The following is a 23,098-nucleotide window of genomic DNA, read 5'->3' as shown; positions in this document are numbered from 1 at the left end:
AAATTTACGGTCCGTTTTTTTTAACGTCCGTACGAAAACGCATGCATAAAAGGGCTCTAAGTTGTCCATGTTGCAGGCGTCTTCGCTAGCCGCAGCTCGCAGGATGGCGGGCAAGAAGGGAGTGGCGGTCGCCCTGCAGGCAGAGATCAACACCGAGGAGGAGTGGCAGAAACTTCTGTAACTAAGTTGTCCATGTTGCAGGCGTCTTCGCTAGCCGCAGCTCGCAGGATGGCAGGCAAGAAGGGAGTGGCGGTCGCCCTGCAGGCAGAGATCAACACCGAGGAGGAGTGGCTGAAACTTCTGGAGCGAGAGGGTCTTGTCGGTACGCTCAGTGTAGATTTGTCATGATTTTATTATTATGAGCATGTTAATAATAATTAATATTAATAATGTTAATGTTAATTAATATAATGTTAATGTTAATTATTAATAATTAATTATTATTGATTTAAAGGAAATATTGTGTGACAAAATAAATGTTAAAAACGTTGGAAGCTTCTTGAGTGGGCGTGCAGTTATGTAGGAAGTTAAAATTTATAGTTGAATAAAAAAGAATTATAAATTGTGATTTCAAAATTGCGATTGGAAAGTGGTTTAAAGGAAGGTTATGTGTTAGTTGAACTGAAGTCCTGTAAAAGTACGGTAATCAAAATGAGAGCATTAAATTATTGCCGTGAGTCCGTTATGATGTTAGAAATTTATAGTTCAAATATTTATTACAGTTTAGTTTATTTTATGATATAAATAATATTAAAGCCCAAAACAAAAGTTATGTAGATTTTTTTAATTAGTTTCTTGATAAAATTTTGATTTTGTTGTGTGCCTCTTTATAGTGGTAAAACATACAATTATTACTTGAAGCCTATTGAACGTTCTGTAGGGCTGAAATATTAATTTAATGTGGAATTAAAGTTTTGAGTCCTATCAAAATTCTAGTTCTTAACACATGCTACATTCTACGCAGAAAAATTATGGATCATAATCTCTTCTCAATATTCTGACAGTGCCATATCCACTGCCATTGATACTTTCTAGCCGGTTAACATGACATTAAAATCATTACTTATAAGAAAATAGTTTAAAACGATCACTGAATATGTCACATTGATTACATTTTGTAGGCTATTAAGGAAATACAAACTCAACTAAGATGGGTTACATCTCTTTATTGAATCAAATATTCTAAAATATTTTACTCGTAAATTATATACTGGAGATAGTAGGCTTGAAATATTATTCTGCACAATTTAAAAATTAATGCACATGGTACGTGTGCAATAATGCGCTGGATTTATATGGAAGGTTTAGTTGGGGGGGGGGGGGAGACAACTGATTAAAACAATAATGAAAGATTATTGTGAATGTTTAGTTTACCTCCAGTTCACCTTCCTCGTGGTGCAGCGTCTGGAATTTGACGCTGTCATATACTTGACTCCTGGAATCTGGAGTCATGTTGGTCTGAAGGGATCTTCGGAGAGAAAATAAGTCGGCGACGAAGAAGCTTAAAATGAACCCTTTGCATCGTTTCGACATCAGAGACATCTAGACTAAAAATATGGTGTAATCTGGTGAAAAGGTATGTATTCTCACTTTCTCATTAGGTGCACAATATCAGGAGTCAAGTCTATTACAGCGTAAGATTCCGGACGCTATAGTAAGGGGAAGGTGGCCCGGAGCTAAACTCAACATTTACGTTGAATCAACCCTTCCAACTATAGCTACGTTATGTGGATGAAAAAGTATTGTTGAAAACCCCTAACAGTTTGATGGCCAATATAAATCAGCTATGAAGTGTTTGCACTGCACGGATTAAACTGGAAGTATTTTTTTCATTCTTTGGTCGAAAGAGTTTTTTTTTCTTTTTATGTCAACATGGCTGAAATACCTTTTGTGCAACACAATTAAATAGCTCCATCCGTGGTGGAGGAGATACCGATTGTTTCCTTTTGATACTTGACCTGTATTTGTTATATCATCATCGAGATCTTAGACCATCGTTATTATCAATATGAATAGAAGCTTAAATTAAATGCAACGTTTATTATTGCTGTTACTTATCTCTGTCTGACACAAATGTAGTAGTACTGCACCACAAGACCAACTATAATTCGTAGGAAGTAGTTTAGTGATGAACAAAATGCCTAACTATCAAAGCATGACGTGATTATTAACAACTTTCTGTGGTTGAAAGTTACAGTAAAACTAAAACCTGCCCGGGATCTAGAGTCTGACCTCTTCTTCCCTAATGTCTATTGCAATATGGTTATTTAGATGTTAGTTGTAAAACTACATTTTTCAAGGTTAGGCAATTACACTAATATAATATAGCGCTACCTAACATTAAATGCCTTTTTGCAGTGGTGGACGTGTACTCCGACTGGTGCGGGCCTTGCGTGGGGATGGTGGGCAACTTGAAGAAACTGAAACTGGAAATTGGCAGTGACTATCTCCACTTGGCAATCGTAAGAGTCTGGCTCAACTATTAAAGTTAGTAACTCTAGTTAACAAAGTCTTACATCTGCGTGTCTCCCCTTTCTTGATACTAAAGAACTAGAACTTGATATAAGGCGTTTTTGAGCGTAAGAGGCTTGTGGACTATGTTGAATCATATCAAGTTAAAGAGATTGACAATACCAATCATGACACTCACAACAGAGGACCAAGGAAGTGCTGACATCTATTAGAAAACGACAGAACAACTTGCGCCAAGCGCAGTTTTCATAAAAAGGTTTGCACAATATTACGGTAGACAACAGAATAAAAAAGAACAATATAGGCTAATGATGCGTAATATTACGTCAAATCAATTAAGGGGTTAACATACGACCATTTTGACCATCGTTAAGAAAATAGCAACCATCTTATGTTTTTCTTATCTGTATATAAATTTGACTGTTCATAACAATGTAATTTAATTAAATATATACAATGCTGAATTAGTTGGCCACCATCCAGGAAATTGGACAACCACAACCCATGTACAGTGTGTCATAGGAAGAGGTTTACACGTTTAAGCTTCCATAACATGCTCATTTACTGGTCAATCATTTTGAAACTCAACATAGTTATATGTCAATAAAAAGATTAAGAATGGTTTGTAAAATCTTGAACTCTTTTGATGTTCACAGGAGCGGAATGGTGAGTGTTATTTAAGAGAAGCTCTTGCGAATAAACTACAGTTGTTTTTAAGAGTGTATGAGTCATCTGTTCACTGTAGAAGGGTTTCAGATTTAATAAATTGGGTTTTAGATCAAATTTTCATTGGTATTTAGCTAATAAAGGTTTTAATTAAATTACATGAGTAGTAACATTTTCCCTTCACCCACCATTCTGCTTCTGCAAACACTAGAGGGTTGTAAATTTTACACTCCATTTTTGATATTCTAATTGAAAATATGTGAAGTTTCAAAATGATCAACCAATAAATGAGAATGTAATGTAAGCTTAACGTGGGACTCATTGTTGGTATCAGCGACTCAGTTATTTGAACTGTTGCTACTCGACCTTTTACAGGCTATAATTATTTAAATCACAGTTACTTGCAGTTTTCTTTTTAATTCTAGGGGTAATTTAATGCCAAAATACAATAGATTCAAGCAATAATCAAATTGTAAATTATTTAAACTTAAGATTAAGATTAGTACTTATGGTAAAATGGTACTATATAAATCTTTCTGCCCTTTGTTTTTTAATATTCTGGGCTTCAATAAAAATAAAACTTTCCCTGTTGCACTACTCTTGGCACTTAAATTCTGACTAATAAACTAGAAAAAGATCTATATTTTTCATAAATAAATATATTTTATAAATATCCGTTATTTTCTAGGCGAAGTCAGATGGCATTGAAGCGCTGAAGAGGTTTCGAAACAAAAGTGAACCAACTTGGATGTTTATTGCAGTACGTAGTGAGTTTTTTAATTTTCAGAATATTTTTATACCTATCTAGTAATCAATTAAGTAGCCTATTAGCTTCTTACACCACATTCTTGTAATTTAATGCTTTTTAGTAATATTCACTTAATTATGGTTAGTTGGTGTTAGCTTGTTGTATTATCATCGATTAATTAGGATTTTAAATTGGTATTTATAATAATTTTATTTATTTTCCACTTAAAATAGAGATACATTTGTAAATTTTTTTGTTTGATGGCAGTATAATTTTTATGGACATAACTCGAGCTCCCACAACTTCCCTTTTGTGGTATGTCCTATTTTTTTAACTGTATTTAGATGTTATCAATTTTAAAAAGAAATCAATTGTATTTTAGATGGAAATGAGCATGTTTAAGGAATGTGCTTAGTGAACCATCTGCTTAGCTTTAGAATCATCTACAATATTGTTATTTAACCCCCAAACATCTTGTACAAAATTAAAATATACTAATGAATTTGTTACTCCTTTAGTGATGACTAAATTTAGTATCACTTGGTACTTTAGGGTATGGTTTGTTACTTACTGTATCTGGATGTTACAGGGTGGCCAAATGGTTAACCTGATGTTCGGGGCAAACGCTCCTCGGCTCATGCGGATGATTACACAAGAGTTGGAGAAAGAGACAAAAGTGCTGGCTGGACAACGGGAAAGACAGGCGGTAAGTCGTGGTTTTTCACTATTATCGGAAAATTTGTTTCTTAGAGGAAAATTTGAAAAAAACTCAAACAATTTATGCTTTTGAAGTATTTGATCTGATATGGTACAGATTTCAGCATAGCTACCTTCACAGTGGTGCTCTATGACAATGACATGATTTTTGTTACAAGTATTTACCATACAGCTTAATTAAAAAAAAAAAAATACAAGTGAATGAAAGACCCTGAGTTAACATATCTAACTTCAAAATTAGATAATGTCTATGTGTATGGCTAGAAACATATCTAACTTCAAAATTAGATAATATCTGTGTGTATGGCTAGAAAATTACCACTAAATGTCTGTGTGTGAGTTTATTTGTTTAAAGAAATATAATCATAACTACAGTAAAATAATCTTTTTTTTGGAATTCTGAATTCTTAAATTTTTTTTATTACAATGTTTTATCCGTTTAAAAACAGTTTTTTTAGGAAATATTCGCATGTTGAAAAATACGGTGTGGGCCATAAGTCAGTTGTCAAAAATGCATTTGTTGCAATAATATACCAAACAAGCGAAAATACAAATACATTTATTTTACTATGTAGTACAAATACAATTTATTAATACAGGAAAACATGTAGTATTCAATGAATCTACAAAAGATGCTCAAAGTGGTCTCCATGCTGTTCTAAGCAAAGATTGCATCTTTTTAACACAGATTTACAAATTTTGTCGCAAATGTTCCTGGACTGTAAGTTTTCAAATTCTGATTGGATTCGTTCCTTCAAATGCTCAACATTACGAATCTTGATTGAATAAACCTCATTTTTTAGTATACCCCAGACTGAAAAATCCATCGGTGTTATATCTGGGGACTTGTATCTCACAAACATCACTATAATTATGATCATGTTTCCACCATGTTTGCAAAACAAACACACGCTGTTCTGTTGTTAATTTCCTATTCATACTTTCTCAGATATCTACAATAAACAAACATAACCTCAAACTGCTAGTGTTTGACTTAGTCAAGTTCACAACTACTACGCTAGGAAAAACAAAGTCTAAGGATTGCTAGTGACAACTGACTTATGGCCCACCCTGTATTAATGTTTTCTTTTTCTAAAGCACTATAAAATGTATATAAGGCGTATTACAAACAATATATATTTAAGTAATCCAACATCTTTCATGTTTATAAAACCAAGATGGTGATATGAGGTTAAGTTTTAATCGATATTCCCTCAGATACCATTCTCTGAACTGACGCAAGAGGAGAAAAATAGGATGGAAGAAATCAAACGCAAAGAGGAAGCTGAGAAGGAGAGGGAAGCGAGAGAACTGGGTGAGCAATTTTGAGTGGTCAAAGATAATTTAGTAATCAATGATAGCAATGTTTGAATTGTTCTTTGAACTTAACTTTTGATAAGTAGTGTCTAAAGACAATCCAAAAACAAGTGCTTACAGAGATCCACTTGACTACGAAAAGGCAACAGAATTCACTAGCACTTTGTCCTCACCAGTAGTGTTTTTTTTTTTTTTGTTCTCTTAGAACAAGAAGCTCAGAAATTGCACTTACTCCTAAAGGAGCCTTTGCGATACATCCGGAGTGATATGGTATTCTGGATAGTTAAGGTGGGGGGTAGGGGCTGCCTCCTTTTAAGATACATTAGGAAAGATTTTTGGCACTAATCTCAATCATGTCACCTTGGAAGAAGGGGAAGCCAGCTCTGTACCAGCCTGTCCAATTAAAGCAGGCATTGGGTGGGGGGGTACGTTCTTATGTCAAGGCTAGCAACAGCCTTTAATGCTTAGGGAGCCCCACCAACTCTAAGAATCATCTCCCGTAGTAGACTAGACCTATCTATCTACCCTTGCACCCCAATATCTCGAAATTTGTGGTTAGTAATGTGCCAATCCTGGACATCCACAAGGTAGCCAGATTTAAGTGACACATCGGTTTTTGATGTACCCAGTGTGGGTTCAACTGGAAGGTGTAAACCCAGCCAGAAGTGAACCTTACTGGAGCCAATACTGGTTACTAGGTCTAGCCCTTGGATCGCAATGTGAACAATGGTCTCATGGCTGGTGTTCACTTTCGTTGTAAAAAGATAAATGTAATAGTATACAATTTTTGCACTACAATCATTTAAATCCTCCACACTTTCAAAATCAAGATATAACATTTAGTTTAATCCATTTGTGGTTTACCCAGTATTATCCATAAAGTTACTGAATTATTTCTTTAGTCTATATCTGTTTATAAGAGTTAGTGCCCATAAAATATGCCACTATTGCAAAAAGAGGTTTTACAACTTCTTGTGAAAATGTGTTAATTTGTATTGTATTACACTTATTATGATTAAATTTCACATAATTATATATGCTACTTATTCTGATATACTTCAAACTATCTGCCTTACTTAAACGATAAGAGTATGCAGCTTCATACAAGTGTCTACTACGTTTTAAATATTTCTAGGAAGTCTAAGTTATTAGCTATTAGTTTTAATGCTATAGTACATAATGGAAATTACAAGAAATTTCAAATGCACTTAAGTATTTGAGGGAAAAAATTTTGAAACAAAACGTTATCCTATAGCATAAGTGGCTCTTTAGTTGGGAAAATTGAAAATATAAATAAACTCATATAAATTTATCTGGAAAATAGTTATTTCCACAAAAGTTATATCTTCATTACATTTATTGAAACTTAAAAACCTACCACTTAAATCTTGATATATTGAGCTATTTTAATAATAAAAATAATGATTTTTAATAGACAGAATTTCGTATTTGAACATTGGTAACTGGTGTTTTGTATTGTACCAGCTGACGCTCTGGAAGAACTGAAGATAAGGAACCTGACAAGGTTCGCTAAACTCCTGATGGACAAGACCGTGATGGTGTACTTCCCACATATGATCGACGAGAATAACACATGCAGTGCCGCCTTCAAAATGTTAGCCCAATATGACCAGGTGACGATGGCTGTGCATGACCAAATGGAGGTGCAGATCACGAAGGAGAAAATTCCTGAGGTGAGCTTGAAACGTAAATCAAACAATAATTTGTGAATCATCAGAGTATTGATGTTTTTAAACTTGCTTTATGCCTCTAGATTGGAATGCTATAAATATTTTGAGACTGAAATGTTCTTTGCAACTAACAACAGTGATGAGGTACAATTTTTAGCTCAGCCCTATTTTACATGGGTGTCATAAAGGTACACTTTATTAAGCAGCCTACGGTTGTTATTCGGGTGTTTTTTATCGAATAGATTGATTATTTCATCCTAATGAATTCAATATTACAATTTATTTCACTTAACATTTGATTTCAAGATAATAAGTTCCAGATACCCAATGCTGATACTAATCAGAATCTCATACTTTGGAAATGAAAATGAGGGACAACCACAGAACAAGTAAACTTTGAAGCCTCATGGATTAAATCCAGGCTGCCAAACTGTTTGCTAAAAAAAAGGAAGTCACAGTAATTTTTAATTGAAACAATAAACAGCAAGAAAAGTAACTAATTCTTTGAGAACTTGAAAATGGCGATCGATATGAGGAAATTATGTAATATATTTTTAGATATACGCATGGGTTTAGCTCCTGGTTACTCATGGAGAGAATCTTTTCCTCCATTTCACAAAAGCGATGCTCAACAGATTCCAGGAGTCAAGTCTTCATTCAGTCTGTTTATTGAATTTCTAATCACTCTTCCATGTATTGTTTTCCTAACCTACCCAATCACTAGTGTTAAGAAGTAAAATTACGAAAAGAAATATCATTTATATTACAACACAGTCTAATCTGAAAATACTTGAAATTAGTTAATTTTCTATACAAAAATTAATAAAAAAATAAACTTCTTTGTTTTGATAGTATTCTACACGCATTCTTCCAGACACAATCGCACTCACTTAAAATTTACTTTCAGATATTTCTGCGGCTCATTAGGAATTCAATAGACAAACTGAGAATCAATAAGAAGTCCAGCCTGAGCGTTTCCAGAAGAGCTTACCTCATTTATATTATTTGTTTAACAATATTGTTTGAAACACAATCATAGCCTAGCTTCTCTAACGAAACAGTAGCAACAAAACATGAAGTGGAACGAACAAATTTGTCACTAATTAAATCAAATAAAAGAAAAACGAAATGAAACTGCTATATTCAGACCACAAAACACTGTAGTGGTGCACCACAGAAATTTTGCATATCATAACCATTTAGTACTGTACCCTCAAAGCAGAATATAGATGTTGGGTTATTATGTTTTAGATGTTCTATGACTGTGAAATCAAGTTGTCAGAAAGTTTCAAGGAGGCGCTGGTGGAGAAGCCGTGTCTGGTCAGCCTCCTCATGTACCATGGAATTTCTCCAGACTCTGGCTCCCCACAACCGCTCTATCTGGGTATGGTAGAGGAAAAGCTAGCCTCGTTCGTGTACGGCGTTATGTCACACACGGAACCCCCTGTTGCTCATACGTGAGTTATTGCAGATTTTGTCACTTTGTTGCTGAAGATAAAAGAGTTTAAATCGTAACCCACTTACACTAATATCAATAAATATTTACAACCCTCTCTCGTATTTCAAAATGATTGTTTAGTCAAATTTAAAATATTTGTGAATGAAATCTAACAATACGTATATGTTTGAAGTTGGTGCACTATGGAATCACCTCACTAAAAAAGCTAAACTTAAGCATAGATTAAGTTCACCTCAATCAGATTTGGTGATATAAGTTTCAATGAGACACAAAGCAATGGACTTAGTTTATTACATTACACATTTTATACCATGACTATAAAGTTGTCCAGTTCGCACTGCATCAAAAAATTGCTAACTCAGTTAAAATGTAGATGTATTTTTAACTCGCTGTAGATAGCCATTCTCAGTGAACAGATGTTAACCAAAACTGAAAACAACAAATAAACAACAGCAAAGAAATAATGAGACAGTCTAAATATAAACTGGTATAATCAAGTGTTTTTGACAACTCTAAATTTAGATATGTTTCTTTCTGTTAATTAAATGTAAACTGTGCTGATGAATTATAATTGTCTTATTTTACATTATGCCAATATAAACTGAATTAACTCAATTTATGATTCTATTACAGAATTTCACCACCATTATACTTTACTTATAATGAGTGATAGATGTCTTCCTAATCACTTTCTTTAGAAGACTTTCTAACACCTAAAATGTATATTGTAAATTTCAATACACGGATTACGAACTAGTGTAGAAAGGGGATACGGATTTTACCTTTACTTAATAATCATTTAAAGCCATATTAAGTCTTGTGAAATATTTTCTTTACTGTTACCAGTACTTTTCTTTCTTTATAAGTGTTTAATGATGTGGAAATAATGCACACAGGGTGGCATATAACTTCCAAGAGACCAGAGAGGACGGGGAAGTGTGGCCGGGGGTGTGGACGCCCCTCACTTACCTGTCCAAAGCCTCGGCAGTAAAAGTGTTGTTTCCTCACACCATTGTCACCTTGGACTTCAAGGAGGAGGAGCTGCCTCCGCCAAGAGTATGTAATATGTTATTTCAGCGTTGGTGTCTATGCCATTCAGCGTTTCTATCAATCAATCTTTATTTGCCTTTTTACATATGACATGCATTGACAAAGTCAGTAATATTGTCTAGATACCATGGTCAGAAACAAGTAATAAAACTAAACTATTCAATTTTTAAGATATTACAATTTAAAATTATTCTTTGAATATTAATATCATAATGTAAGACAATAGTTTAACAAAGAGAGATTTTAAAATAATTTAACAACAAAAGATTTTATAAAAGTTGAACAGATATTACATTAAAATTATTGTAACTGATTGCGCTTGAATTACTACAATACCAGCACAACAAATTGAAATCTTAGGATAACAGGTTACGATATAAGATTCTACAGATGAAATTTACAGTATTGAATTGCACTGAAAAAAATTGTATACAATGTTTGTGTTTTAAATTTTGCAACAAAGTATTATCACACTTAGCATAACTTTTTATCAACATTTTTTTAGTTGAGTTAAATAAATATAAAATACATGAAATTCAATAATTTTCTGTTGAGGTTATTAAATTTACAGTATGCCTTTTCAGAACGTGTTTTTCTTATATGTTCTGAGGGGAAACTTCCCATGAATATGCCACTAGTGAAGACATGAGTATTAGGCCTCATTTTACATCAAAATAAGGATTTGGTGTTACTACCAACTATTATTATTATATCAACTATGTTTACTCTGTATTGGCTTTCACACCATGAATGTTCTTGTTCCAGTACTGTATGATATTTGATGCGAGTCGAGCAAACGAAATAAACGATGTCATTGAAGAATATAATGAGGATATTATGAAAGTTGGGTTCTTTGACAGTATGGATGGCGCAGTTGCGAAGAAGGTTGCTAAAAATTTAAAACAACTTGAAAAACTTGGACCAGAAAAAATAAAGTGAGTACAGATGAGATAGTGTAACTATTTGTATTGTATGTGTTGCTAAACCAGCATTTCCCAAATGAGATATCAGTACACAAGTTACTTTTTCCATATAAGTTCAGAAAATAACTACCCTGAATTGTTATTAAATAAAAAATGTATCATGGCATGGTATTGGTCATGGTTCTCACACATGAAAATTAACATTAATTTCCCTGTCCAAAAATAAAGGGTTTAAAATTTTATAAAGTTTAACATTATGGTGTAAAACTCAAGGACTTTTCACTACAAGCGAGTTTTAATTTATCTGATCGAGATGCTATATCAGCCGTATTGGATGAGTTGTGCAAGTTTGTTTGATTCATAATGTATGGGTTAGAGACTTTTTCATGGACGGCTTCTTTGACATATTTATTTATCATCCATCATCCAAAGACAATCTTTAACTACCTACTAAAATACTACTTTCTACTTAATATTCTTTGAAATAAAAAAATAAACAATAATAGGTTTAGAACAAACGGATAAAATTCATAAATAAACTGTGATATTTAGATTAACAAAGGGTATGATAACAATTCAACTTGATTGATAACAAAATGTTTTTTTCAATAAATTGAGAAAGGTTGTGTAATGTATGCGGGTCGACACTGTACTCTCTATGGGTCGGGAAGAATAATTAAACTACACATTTAGAGTAACATTGCTCTAGGACCGCTCGTAAAGGAACGGACGGGACGCGGAGGTTACATGACGGTGTCTGGTGGTGGACTCTGGGTGGACTGCTGGCTGGCCAGCTTGGACCGTTGGTTGTAGGGTAGTGGCGTGATGTGACGTCACAGGAGAGCAGCCTATGAGCATTCTTTATTCTTTTAGACCACATCGTATGTTTACATCGCCTGAACAATACATACTGCCAACATCACTGGTGCAGACATTAAATATCACTATGGATACCTACCAACTTAGTACTTCTCACACTAAATACACTACAATCCTCCCCCTTAAATACATAAGTCCCCTACAATTTTAGAAAATTTATCAATTACAATTTGTTTTACAATTCTCCAATTTTAAATCAATTACAATGAATAAGAAAATTGACATTATACTCTTTTATTTTTTGTAAGTATAGATTATAGAGAACAAAATACAAACTCAATATAAATCATTTAACACAAATCACAAACACTTCAATCAAAACCAATAAATCAGAATATAGCAATTAATAACACACATTGAATGAACACAATTAACAAATCGATAAATAATAATGCTTAAACAATATTAATTATATATACAAGTCACAATTGGGTTGTATTTACAAGTCCATTTTGACTAAAGGTTTACGATCCCTTAGTGGGTATCGTCTAACAGGTGTCATTTGTTTGGGTGAAACGCTGGCACTGTTATTGTTTACATTTGTACGTGGGCTGGGCTTTGCCCCTGAGCGTTTCTGTTATTGTTATGGTTTTGGCGGAGAGGGGGGCAAGGTCGTTGCTAAAAGTACTGGCGACCTTGCGCTCGCTCTGTCCCGCGACTGTATATCGATCGTTTCCTGCGTGTGCTCTGTTGCCACGCTTGCGTCTGGGAGTCTAGGCATTGTTGTCAACTCAGACATTTCCGGACTACACTGTAAACCTACCAACTGGTCGATATGTCGTTTCCACCTCATGCCCGTATTCAGTTCAACTAAATACGTGACTGGTCCTAATCGTGAAACTACCACACCTGGTATCCACTTATTTCTACCTCTGTAATCTCTGGCTATGATTGGTTGTCCAATAGCTAACTGTCTAGTTTTTACTACCCCTATAGTACAATCGTTGTTTTTCTTGATTATCTGACATTATTGCTTTAACATTTGGGCGAATTAAATCTAACCTAGGACTTTAGCGATCTGCCCAACATTAATTGAGCTGGCGATAGATTGGTAGTAGAATGCACTGTATTTCTATAAGTGAACAGGAAGTTACTCAAAGCTAATTCTAAATCCTTGGGAATTATGAAGAGCTGTTTTCAATTTATTTTTAATAGTTCTGACTGACCGTTCTGCCAAACCATTGGTTTCTGGGTGGTATGGTGGTGAAAACGTGTGTTTGATACCATTTGACATCAAAAATTCTTTAAACTCTTGACTGGTAAAAGGTGGTCCGTTGTCGGACACTATGTGGTCTACAATACCATACCCTACTAAAATAATTCCTTAATTTCACAATCGTGTGAACAGCTGCCGTTGAAGCAACGGGCAACACCTCTGGCCACTTAGAGTACGCATCTTTTACCACCAAAAATAACTTGGACTGAAAAGGTCCAAAAAAATCAATATGAATTCGAGACCAAACTCGTTCCGGAACATTCCAATGATGCAGGAAAGCCTTGGGCGGTTTTGCTCGTTCCCCAAACAGGCTGCACAGCTGTTAGCTAGTTGTTCTATGTCCCGGTCGATATTAGGCCACCATACATATGCACGGGCTAATGCCTTCATGCGAACAATACCTATGTGTGAAGTATGCAATTCGTTCAGAATGTTTATTCTGAACCTTTTAGGTATTACCACCACCCTGTACCCCCACATTAGGATTCCTTGCTCCAAGGTTTAATTCGACTGTCCTAATTTCAAATGGCTTTAGATCTGGTTCAGTTACAATAGGCCAACCTAATTCTACATAGGATATTACCTTTTTGATTTCACTATCTACCATTGATTCTCTTTTTATGTCTACATAGCTTAATGGTATGTCATTTTCAGCTAAAACACTGCAAATAGGTACCTATGACATTAATATTAAGGTCATCATCCGAGATTTCATCTTTAATCTCACTATTTACAGGTAATCTAGATAAACCATCGCATTGCCATGGTTTTGGGACTTAACATACACACAATCTCATATTGGAAACCACTTAAAAACAAAGCGTATCGTTGTAACCTACTGGCTGCGAAAGCAGGTAACCCTTTCTTTGGTCCAAAAATAGCCACTAAAGGCTTATGATCAGTCTTTACAAAAACTGTGTACCATATAAATATTGACTAAATTTCTTAACACCAAATACAATGCTTAATGCTTCCTTATCTATTTGTGAATAGTTTTTCTCAGCGCTATTTAACACTCTACTTGCGAATGATATAGGTCTTTCTGTACCGTCGTATTGAATCTGACTCAAAACTGATGCAATGCCATATGGACTAGCATCACTGGCTACCACTAGTGGTAATGCAGGATCATAATGCGCTAAAACTTCAGGCAGAGATTAACTTTTGCTTAATCTCTTGTAGTGCCTTCTTACATGCTAAATTAAATACAAAATCGGTATCCTTTCTTAACAACTTGATACATTGGGGTTTAAAATAGTGGATATCCTAGGAATGAAACGTGAATAGTAATTAACAAGACCAAGGAAGGCTTTAAGCTGTGTCACATTTTGAGGTTCAGGTGCCTTGACAATTGCTTCACCTTACTAGGTGCGGTATGCAACCCTTGTTTACTGATTAACAAAACCTAAATATTCTAAACTGTCACAGAAAAATTTACATTTGTTCTTGCTCACTGTGAACCCATTGTCTTCAAGTCTTTGACACACTAGTCTAAGTCTATGCAAGTGTTCCTCATTGTTTTTACCTGTTACTAGAATGTCATCTAAAAATACAGTTTACCCCGGGATACCTTGTAATGTTTGTTCTATTATTCTCTGGAATATTCCCGGTGCTGAACTGATACCAAAACATAGGCGATTGTAAGCATACAATCCTTTGTGTGTGCTAATTGTACAATACGTTTGACTATCTACATCTAGTTTAAGCTGCTGATAAGCTGAAGATAAATCTATTTTAGAGAATTTTTCTCCGTTTTGTAGGCTGGCAAATATTTCTTCAATTTTCGGTAACGGGGTGTCGGTCTACCTCCAAGAAAGGATTTACAGTTATTTTTATAATCCCCACAAATTCTTATTTTCCCATTAGCCTTAATAATTGGTACAATGGGAGTCCCCCCATCACTGGTATCTACTGGTGAAATAACGTTCTCATTGTTCTAGTCTAGTCAGCTCGGCTTCTACTTTTTCTTTAAGTGTAAAAGGTAACGTCCTAGGTTTAAAGTATTTTGGTACTACACATTTTCTTTTAACTTTAATTTAAACTGGTGCACCCTTGAAACATCCCAACTTATCCGTAAATACATTTGGAAACTCATTGTACAGTAATTCTACTGTTTGTTGTTGTTGACAACAGACGGATTGACAGATGTTTGTTTGTTTACCTCTACAGGTGTGTTGTGGCTTCCACTGACAGGCGAGGCATGCGTCTGCCGCGCTGCCGCCTGCAGTTGGCACAACCCCCACCATGCTCGTGCGATCAGCTGACTGTACATTGTTTACATTACTAGGCACTCTAACTGTTAAATCTAATGCTTGCATCCAATCACGCCCTAACAAGGGATTAGCCCCATTAGCTACGATGTATAAAGCTAATTGTTTCTCTTTACCTTTATGTTGTACATTGACCATAACCTTACCTAAAGGCCTGATCTTTTCATGTGTATATGAACTTAATACTAAGCTAGTTGGATACATGTTTATATTTTCCTAACTTAGTCTTACAATCTTTTTCTGACATAACTGAAACACAAGCTCCACTATCGACTTCAAATACAATTTCCTTACTTTTCCACTAATAACTGTACCGTTATTGGCTCAATTTTATTTAATCTTAGTTTCTATTTCTTTAAAACCGTAAATAGATTGGAAATGTCATTACACATCGTCATTGTCTTTATGTTTCCAGTGATTATCTGAACCGGACTCTGCTGATTCTTTACTTTCCTCTACATAGTGCTGCCTACCTTTATAAACATATTGCTTTTTATTGCTGTAAAACTGTTTCCCTTTAGCTGAAGGCTCCTTAGACCTATTTGTAAAAACATTTGGTTTGTTCTCATTAGGTTTGTTTAACATAATTTTTCGATCTACAAACTCTTTCAAGGTGTCCCTTCTTTTTACAATGATTACACGTGTACTCACGAAACCGACATTGCGATGCTGTGTGTGATCCTCGCTTGCCGCAACAATAGCAGGTGATGTCTCCCAGCGCCTTCCCGCCGTCCGATGACCGTCTCGCTGCGATGCTCGCCGCCTGTGTCCTTTTCGGTATCGACCCGCTGCTCTGCATCCGGTGAATACGTCTCCTCTGCAGTTGTCATCTGGGCCGCCCCCTTCTCAGCAAATTCCATTGCAGTAGCTAGTTGCACGGCTTTTTCATAAGTGAGGTTCTCCTCCCCGAGAAGTCTTTTCTGTATCTGTTGGTCTCGCAGACCCGCGACTAATCTGTCCCTTAAGTAGTCTGGCAATTTATCACCAAATTCACAATACTTAGATAACTGTTTTAAATGCACAATATAATCGCTAACCGTTTCATGATCCAATTGATTCCGCCTACTAAATTTAAATCTTTCCGTGATAAAAGAAGGCTTGGGATGCAGATGATTCGCTATAGTGTCCACAATTTCCTTGTACGACTTGTCAGGACGGTTTGTCTGGTGTAATTAAGTCTTTCAGTAACGTATAGGTCCTTACACCCATAACTGTCAACAAAGTGCTTAGTTTCTTTGAATTATCGATATCATTACAATCAATAAAAAACTCAAATCGCTCTATATAAGACTGCCACGATTCTTCCGCACTATCAAAATAACCCATAGACCCGATAGTTGCCATTTTTGTTTTCTTGTACACTCCGTAATAACTGTTTAAAATGTCCCCGGTAAAAATAATCGTCTAACGGCATTAATTGCAACGATTAAAATCAGCTTGTGCGCTGCTTACACCAAGAATAGTTTATATCGATCGGCGTACCTTACTACTCCCGACCGTTGTGAATGTCCGGAATGTCCTTGCACATTCGCGGTTTATTTGCACGTGTATCATTACGATAGTTGCCCTTCCAGCACTATATCACTGTAATTCACTGTTTCAATGTCCCGAATGTCCCTGCACATTCGTTGTTATTTTGCACGTGTTCATTACGCTTGTTGCCCTTCCGCACTAAATCACTGTAATTCACTGTTGCAGTTGTTTTCCTCGTCGCCACTGTTAGCGACGTTCCACTGTTGCAGTTGTTTTCCTCGTCGCCACTGTAATGTATGCGGGTCGACACTGTACTCTCTATGGGTCGGGAAGAATAATTAAACTACACATTTAGAGTAACATTGCTCTAGGACCGCTCGTAAAGGAACGGACGGGACGCGGAGGTTACATGACGGTGTCTGGTGGTGGACTCTGGGTGGACTGCTGGCTGGCCAGCTTGGACCGTTGGTTGTAGGGTAGTGGCGTGATGTGACGTCACAGGAGAGCAGCCTATGAGCATTCTTTATTCTTTTAGACCACATCGTATGTTACATCGCCTGACAATACATACTGCCAACATCACTGGTGCAGACATTAAATATCACTATGGATACCTACCAACTTAGTACTTCTCACACTAAATACACTACAGGTTGGTGTAATCCTTAGAAATTAATAAACAAATAACGAACTGAAGTGAGGTATGACTTGAATACGAGTTTTGGGTTTTAAGCTTTTAAGCAGAACTAAAATTTAATTGTGAAATTGGAAAGGAATCTAATAGTTATTAAATTTGGAATAATCAATAAAATAACATCATTAGTAAATGAATGAGCTCACAGATGCTGATGATGTGTAGAGTAGCCTCGTAGTTGGACCATAATGGATCCAATTCCTCAGATGGTGTTATCAAATATGGTGTAAAGTGAGATGTCTTTTGGATTCTGTGGAGGTGTGATGATAAAAAGGTGAATTGTGATCCACTATGGTGATGTGGTAAATTATAATGTTATGTGGTAATTATAGGTGTGTTGTGGTTCGGGGATTATTTCATTTAGTTCTGAGGTCCCCCACTAGGGCTGCACCACGTAACTTTCATTGTTGCCGTTAAAATAATGGTACCTGACCTTTCACTCCACAGATGGCAAACCAAGCACTCACTTCTTCCATGCCTCAATTTATAGCATTGTAGCTAGTAGTAGTAGCTAGGAAATTTAGTTTTTGTACTATTAATCAGATAACCTGTAAGCAAGAGAGAAACAAAGAGAGACGCGTAGCTATAATACAACCTTACTGAGGTTTAACAACTTTTTCATGGTAATTTTCAATTTGTACAATATCTTGTTAAACACATTCTTTCTCAACCCTTAAGAGAATATTTTACATAGTGTCATGTTTTGAAAAAAGGGAGACAACTAGGTAATAGACTGACAAATAAATAAATCAAATAAAATTTAAATACTAAGAAAGTTTTGTGCTTTGAAAATATGCAAATTGGAGGAACGGTAAATTTTAGGATATAAATTAAATTAACTAATCAGGATCGAAAAGTTATGTATTGATTCTCTATACCAATATATCGAATAATTTTTGTCAGCTTGATCATTAATAATCAGTTAATAAAAAATTTGGTATTAAACAAATAATTATTATTGAAGATGATTTCATGTATGTTATAAATGGGTATTCTTAAATCTGGGTACTCATTCAGTAATTAATACTTTTGGAATTATAAAATGATAAATAGATTAAAAATGCTAATAAAATACTTTGATAATATCTTAAAAACATCTTGTATTTAAAATGTCAAAATAAATGTGTCCATTACAAGTGAATGTGTCATTGTGATTTGTACATTTTATAAGTGAGAGTAGAGTTGATGTTGAACTTTTCATTGATTTAAGCCAATTTAACCGACTTTTTTATCATTGTTCACCAAAGAGATGTTAACAAATATTTCAAACTGAATGTCTAGTCCAAAGATCACATTTGTAACTTAAATTTTCTGTAGATTTAATTGTATATATTTTTATAAATGTCAATAGGACTTTATAAGAAACTGTAGGCCACATTCCAAATTTCAGTTCTAAATAAAAAACAATGCCAATCACCTATGGTTTATTTGAAACCAATATATGAAATTTGAACTTGATGGTTCTGAGTCGAAAAGTTTTTATGTTTATTGTATTTATATTTTATACATTGAATTATTAAAACAAACTTTAATTTTGCTTTACATTGCTGAATCTCTTTGTCTATTTCCAATACCAAAGAATGCACATCTGTTATACTTATTTTCAGACTTAAATGAATAATTGTTTTTTATTTTAAATTTTCCAGACAAACCAAGATGGTAATGGCACTGGCGAAGAGAACAAGCGATCCACTCCTGGCCTTCTCCCAGCTAACCCCTCTCTACATCTCTCCTGACACCAAGATTGGCAGTAAGGAGTGCGACATGTTTTTTCCACCACCAAATGTATTTGAAGATGAAGAGGAGGAGGGAGATGAGGATGTGGATGAGGAGGAGGAGGAGGGAGAGGAAGGTGGTGAAGGAGACGAAGAAGATGGCGAGGAAGGAGAGGAAGAGGAAGGAGAAGGTGCAGAACAGTTGGCAACTGAAGCAAGCGTTGATGAAAAGTCTCTGGCTAGCCGTGAGGAAGGTTCGGGCCGAGGCAGTGAGCCAGAACCTGTAGCAGAAACTACAGAAGAGAAGGTTGCAGAATAGTGACGATGTTCACTTTGTTTGTATAGTTTGTTACTGAGATCCTAAATGTATAGTTTATTAAATATTTTTGAAACACTTTTGATATTATTTTTCCTATTATCATTGTTTTAAATGTTAGGTCTAGTTTTATACACAACAATATCAAAGTTATCCTCTTTTTAACTTTTGAATAGCTGAAAAAATGTCTGTGTCAATGGAATATTTTTGTTGTCTTTTTCAAACTTTTAAGCAGGTGCTCACTAAACCCAAACATCTTTAACCCGTGATCCCTCTTTTTAGATACAAGGAATTAAATATGAGAATATTGAAGGTAACATTGGAAACAAATAATAAACCACAATCTTAAGCACTAACCAGAGGTCTTCAGCTTTTAGGGAAATATATGATCTACTATTTACGTGTTTTTGTGTATACATAAAAAATAACTGTTGCAGTTCTTAACAGATCTTTAAGAAAGTTTGCATGTAGATTGAAGTCTTTACGATCTGGAAAAGTCTAGTTAATTTTTGGGCTAATTGGCCCCTGGAGGAGGATGCAGTTCTTGAGGCAAAACCATTTTCTACAAAACTACTTAAAATACCTCAATGGCTGGAAGGGTTTAATTCAAAATGGGTATGAATTAAATGTCAATGTCTATACAAATGTCAACCAATGATAGTTAAGGAGCAGCTTTTGGAGACAAGAGGCAGAAACTCAAGGCTAAAATCATATTCTATAAAAAAAAACCCTGAATGTTTTGTTATTTATAGATTTCAATCAAATTTGGCTTGAACGTTTAAAAAAATAAAAAAGTAACACAGGATAGATTCGTTACTCTTTAACCAATGGGATGGAGCTCAATAGTCATTTACTTTTTTATGCACAACTACTATACACATCTAACAGATGTATGGATTTGAATAAAAGTTGAGGTATACATTGTATACAACTGATTTTAATTAAGAGTAGTCGTAAGTTGTAGTTGTATGGTAATGGACCCAAAAGGGTGTATCTATTTAAAATACCATACATTGTGATTTCAAACATGTAACTGAAAGTCCAGAGAGGTCAGAGGCGTAAACCATACTATGAAAAACACATGCTGCACATAATATGAAGGTGAGGGATTAGAGGGAAAATAAATATGGGCATATGATTTGTGTTGTGTATATCTATGAAAGCATCATTAGTGCCAAATTGAAGACCAATGTGTATCAATATTTTTCTGTGTTGAGAATATTCTCAAGGATGCTAAAAATCACATAGCACATTTCTACACAAATGAATCTGTAGAGTGCTATTATAGTTTTACTCCTGTTTCCTTAACCTGTTTGTAAAATATTTGAAAAATACTGTACATCGGATAACATTTTTTATAATAGTGTAATATATATGAGAAAGATAGTAGAATCATATTTCAGTCATTGGGAGAGGGATAACTTGGCTCAATTGCATTTGTGAGACTTGAGTAAAGCTTTTTATTTAGTAAGTTTCTCATGATGCATTACCGAACAAAAATATGATATTACAGATCATACTAATGTCTAATTATACACCTGAGAACTTGGTCATATTGTTAATTTAAAAGACTCATTTTATATAGCAAATCTTTAAGGATCCCAAAGATCTGGACTAGATCAACATTGTTTTCAGTCAAGTCAGTTATTAGTATAATTTATATATATACAAACAGAGTCTGAAAAACAGACCACTTGTGTGGCCTTTTATTAGATGAATAAATATCATTCTTGTTGCAAAGTTTTCTGTGCAAATCTAAAAGTAGCTAATGTTATTCCAACCAAGAAACAAAATACTTGTAAAGGAACCATTATAGGCCCATATTGCTTTTTCACCTACTTATAAAATAACAGATAAATATCACTTTAACAACAATACAAGTTTTAAATATTGGTTCACGTGTTTGAATATAAATAAGTTAATAAGTAGCCAATACAAGCTCAATCTTCAATATTTCAACAAGTGAACATGTATTACATCGGTTAGAAGAGGTAAATATGACCACAATATTGTTCCTATTTTAGTGAAGCAATCAACAGTCTTACAAGGGGAAATCTTCTCCGTGGTGATAATAATCTCAATCGCAATGATACTGATAACTGTTTCGGTAGTGGCTGAAAGTCAGTCTGACAATGTATACCTTCATTACTCCAAGTCTCATTAGCTAAACAAATTACTGCCAAGGTAATTTGTCACTAAATTAAGGCAAAACAAAGCAAGTTCTGTTTAGTGAAACAGAGAACAAAAACCTCTGGCTACCAATGTTAGAGGTGGTGGAGGATTATGGTTCACTCTGCAGGCTAATTTGACAGGATTCAATTTGTCGATTTTATTTCAGATATCATACAACCACCACCTGATTGCTACTTAGGCAAAAAGTACTTTTTCCATTACACTGTTTTGATTAACAAGAAATTTTACTCTTTGATAAAGAATAATCTCATTTAGGCCAATCAGATATTAGAAAATAAATAGGTCAATTAAAAATAAATCTTACTGAAACTATACCAACATTATGTGCAAACTTATACATAAAAAGTAAATAAATAGCTTTGTTGCATTAAAAAAGATTACAGTGAAATAAATCTAGACTGGCTACAATCTAGCTGATATTGTAAATAGCTCAGGTTGCAGGTTACTACCATAGAGCACAGAATACAAATAGAGAGGCTACACGTATTCAACCAACATTGTGGGCAGTGAAGCCATGTTCCCCACTCCTCTTGTGGGCAACTCGCCGTAACTAAGGCACACAGCGTCAGAAAACCTTTTTCAAATACACGATGATTAGATGCACTTAAAGTGGACTTATAACAACCAAACTTGGAACAGAGAATATTTATTATAGCTACTCACAGATAGTAAGCTTAAAAATTCATTATATATTCTATTTTGTTTTTATTAATTGATAATACTTAGATAAATTACAAAATTTATTGTGAAAACATGGAAAAGTTAGTAAGCAAGGAATTTTTTTTATTTTTTGGTCAGGAAAGTTTCGTCTGTGGCAAAGTTTGAGATCATAAGTTGAACCTTAACATATATTTTTTACATCCATCCATCCAGCCGTTATCGAGTTATAGCTTTGAATAAATCCCACAACAAGCTTATTTTGATGTGGGGGGATTGTTTACATAAATCGTAATAATATGTACATATAAACCATACTAATAATTTTCCTTACCTGTGGTAAGTTACACCTTCAATTTTCCCACGGTTGTTGCAACCATAAGCCACACAACTTTGTGGCATGATTGGTAGACAACTGGACGCTGTAGTGTAGTGTAAACAACTGAGAACTGACAGATATGCGTAGCGGTGGCTCCTGCCGCGCTCCAGTCGCTTGGGTCTAAGGTGACTCACCGTTCCCCCCACTCCTCTTGTGGGCATCGCCGCTGTTCGCATGGCTTCACTGCCGCGCTCGGATGGCCTCTCTATTTCTTTCTGTGCTCTATGGTTACTACATGTTTCAGTTTCATCGCCCACGACCTG

At 34.9% G+C, this 23,098-nt stretch overlaps 1 protein-coding gene across 1 annotated transcript; it reads left to right on the top strand.

Moving 5' to 3' along the window:
- The first annotated feature begins 205 nt into the window (after nt 1-205).
- On the top strand, nt 206-19,685 carry LOC124356228. The gene is made up of 10 exons (XM_046807413.1): nt 206-322; nt 2,359-2,462; nt 3,827-3,898; nt 4,476-4,592; nt 5,822-5,918; nt 7,406-7,614; nt 8,863-9,068; nt 9,967-10,126; nt 10,886-11,055; nt 19,222-19,685. Exons 1-10 carry the CDS (start codon nt 229-231, stop codon nt 19,607-19,609), a joined length of 1,617 nt encoding a protein of 538 aa, XP_046663369.1. The 5' UTR covers nt 206-228; the 3' UTR covers nt 19,610-19,685.
- Nucleotides 19,686-23,098: the final 3,413 nt, after the last annotated feature.

This window comes from Homalodisca vitripennis, chromosome 2 (genome assembly GCF_021130785.1).
Source record: "Homalodisca vitripennis isolate AUS2020 chromosome 2, UT_GWSS_2.1, whole genome shotgun sequence".
In the NCBI taxonomy this organism is placed as follows: Eukaryota; Metazoa; Arthropoda; class Insecta; order Hemiptera; family Cicadellidae; genus Homalodisca; species Homalodisca vitripennis.
Note: the sequence above shows the minus strand (reverse complement) of the source record. Positions and strands in the feature narration are given on the sequence as shown.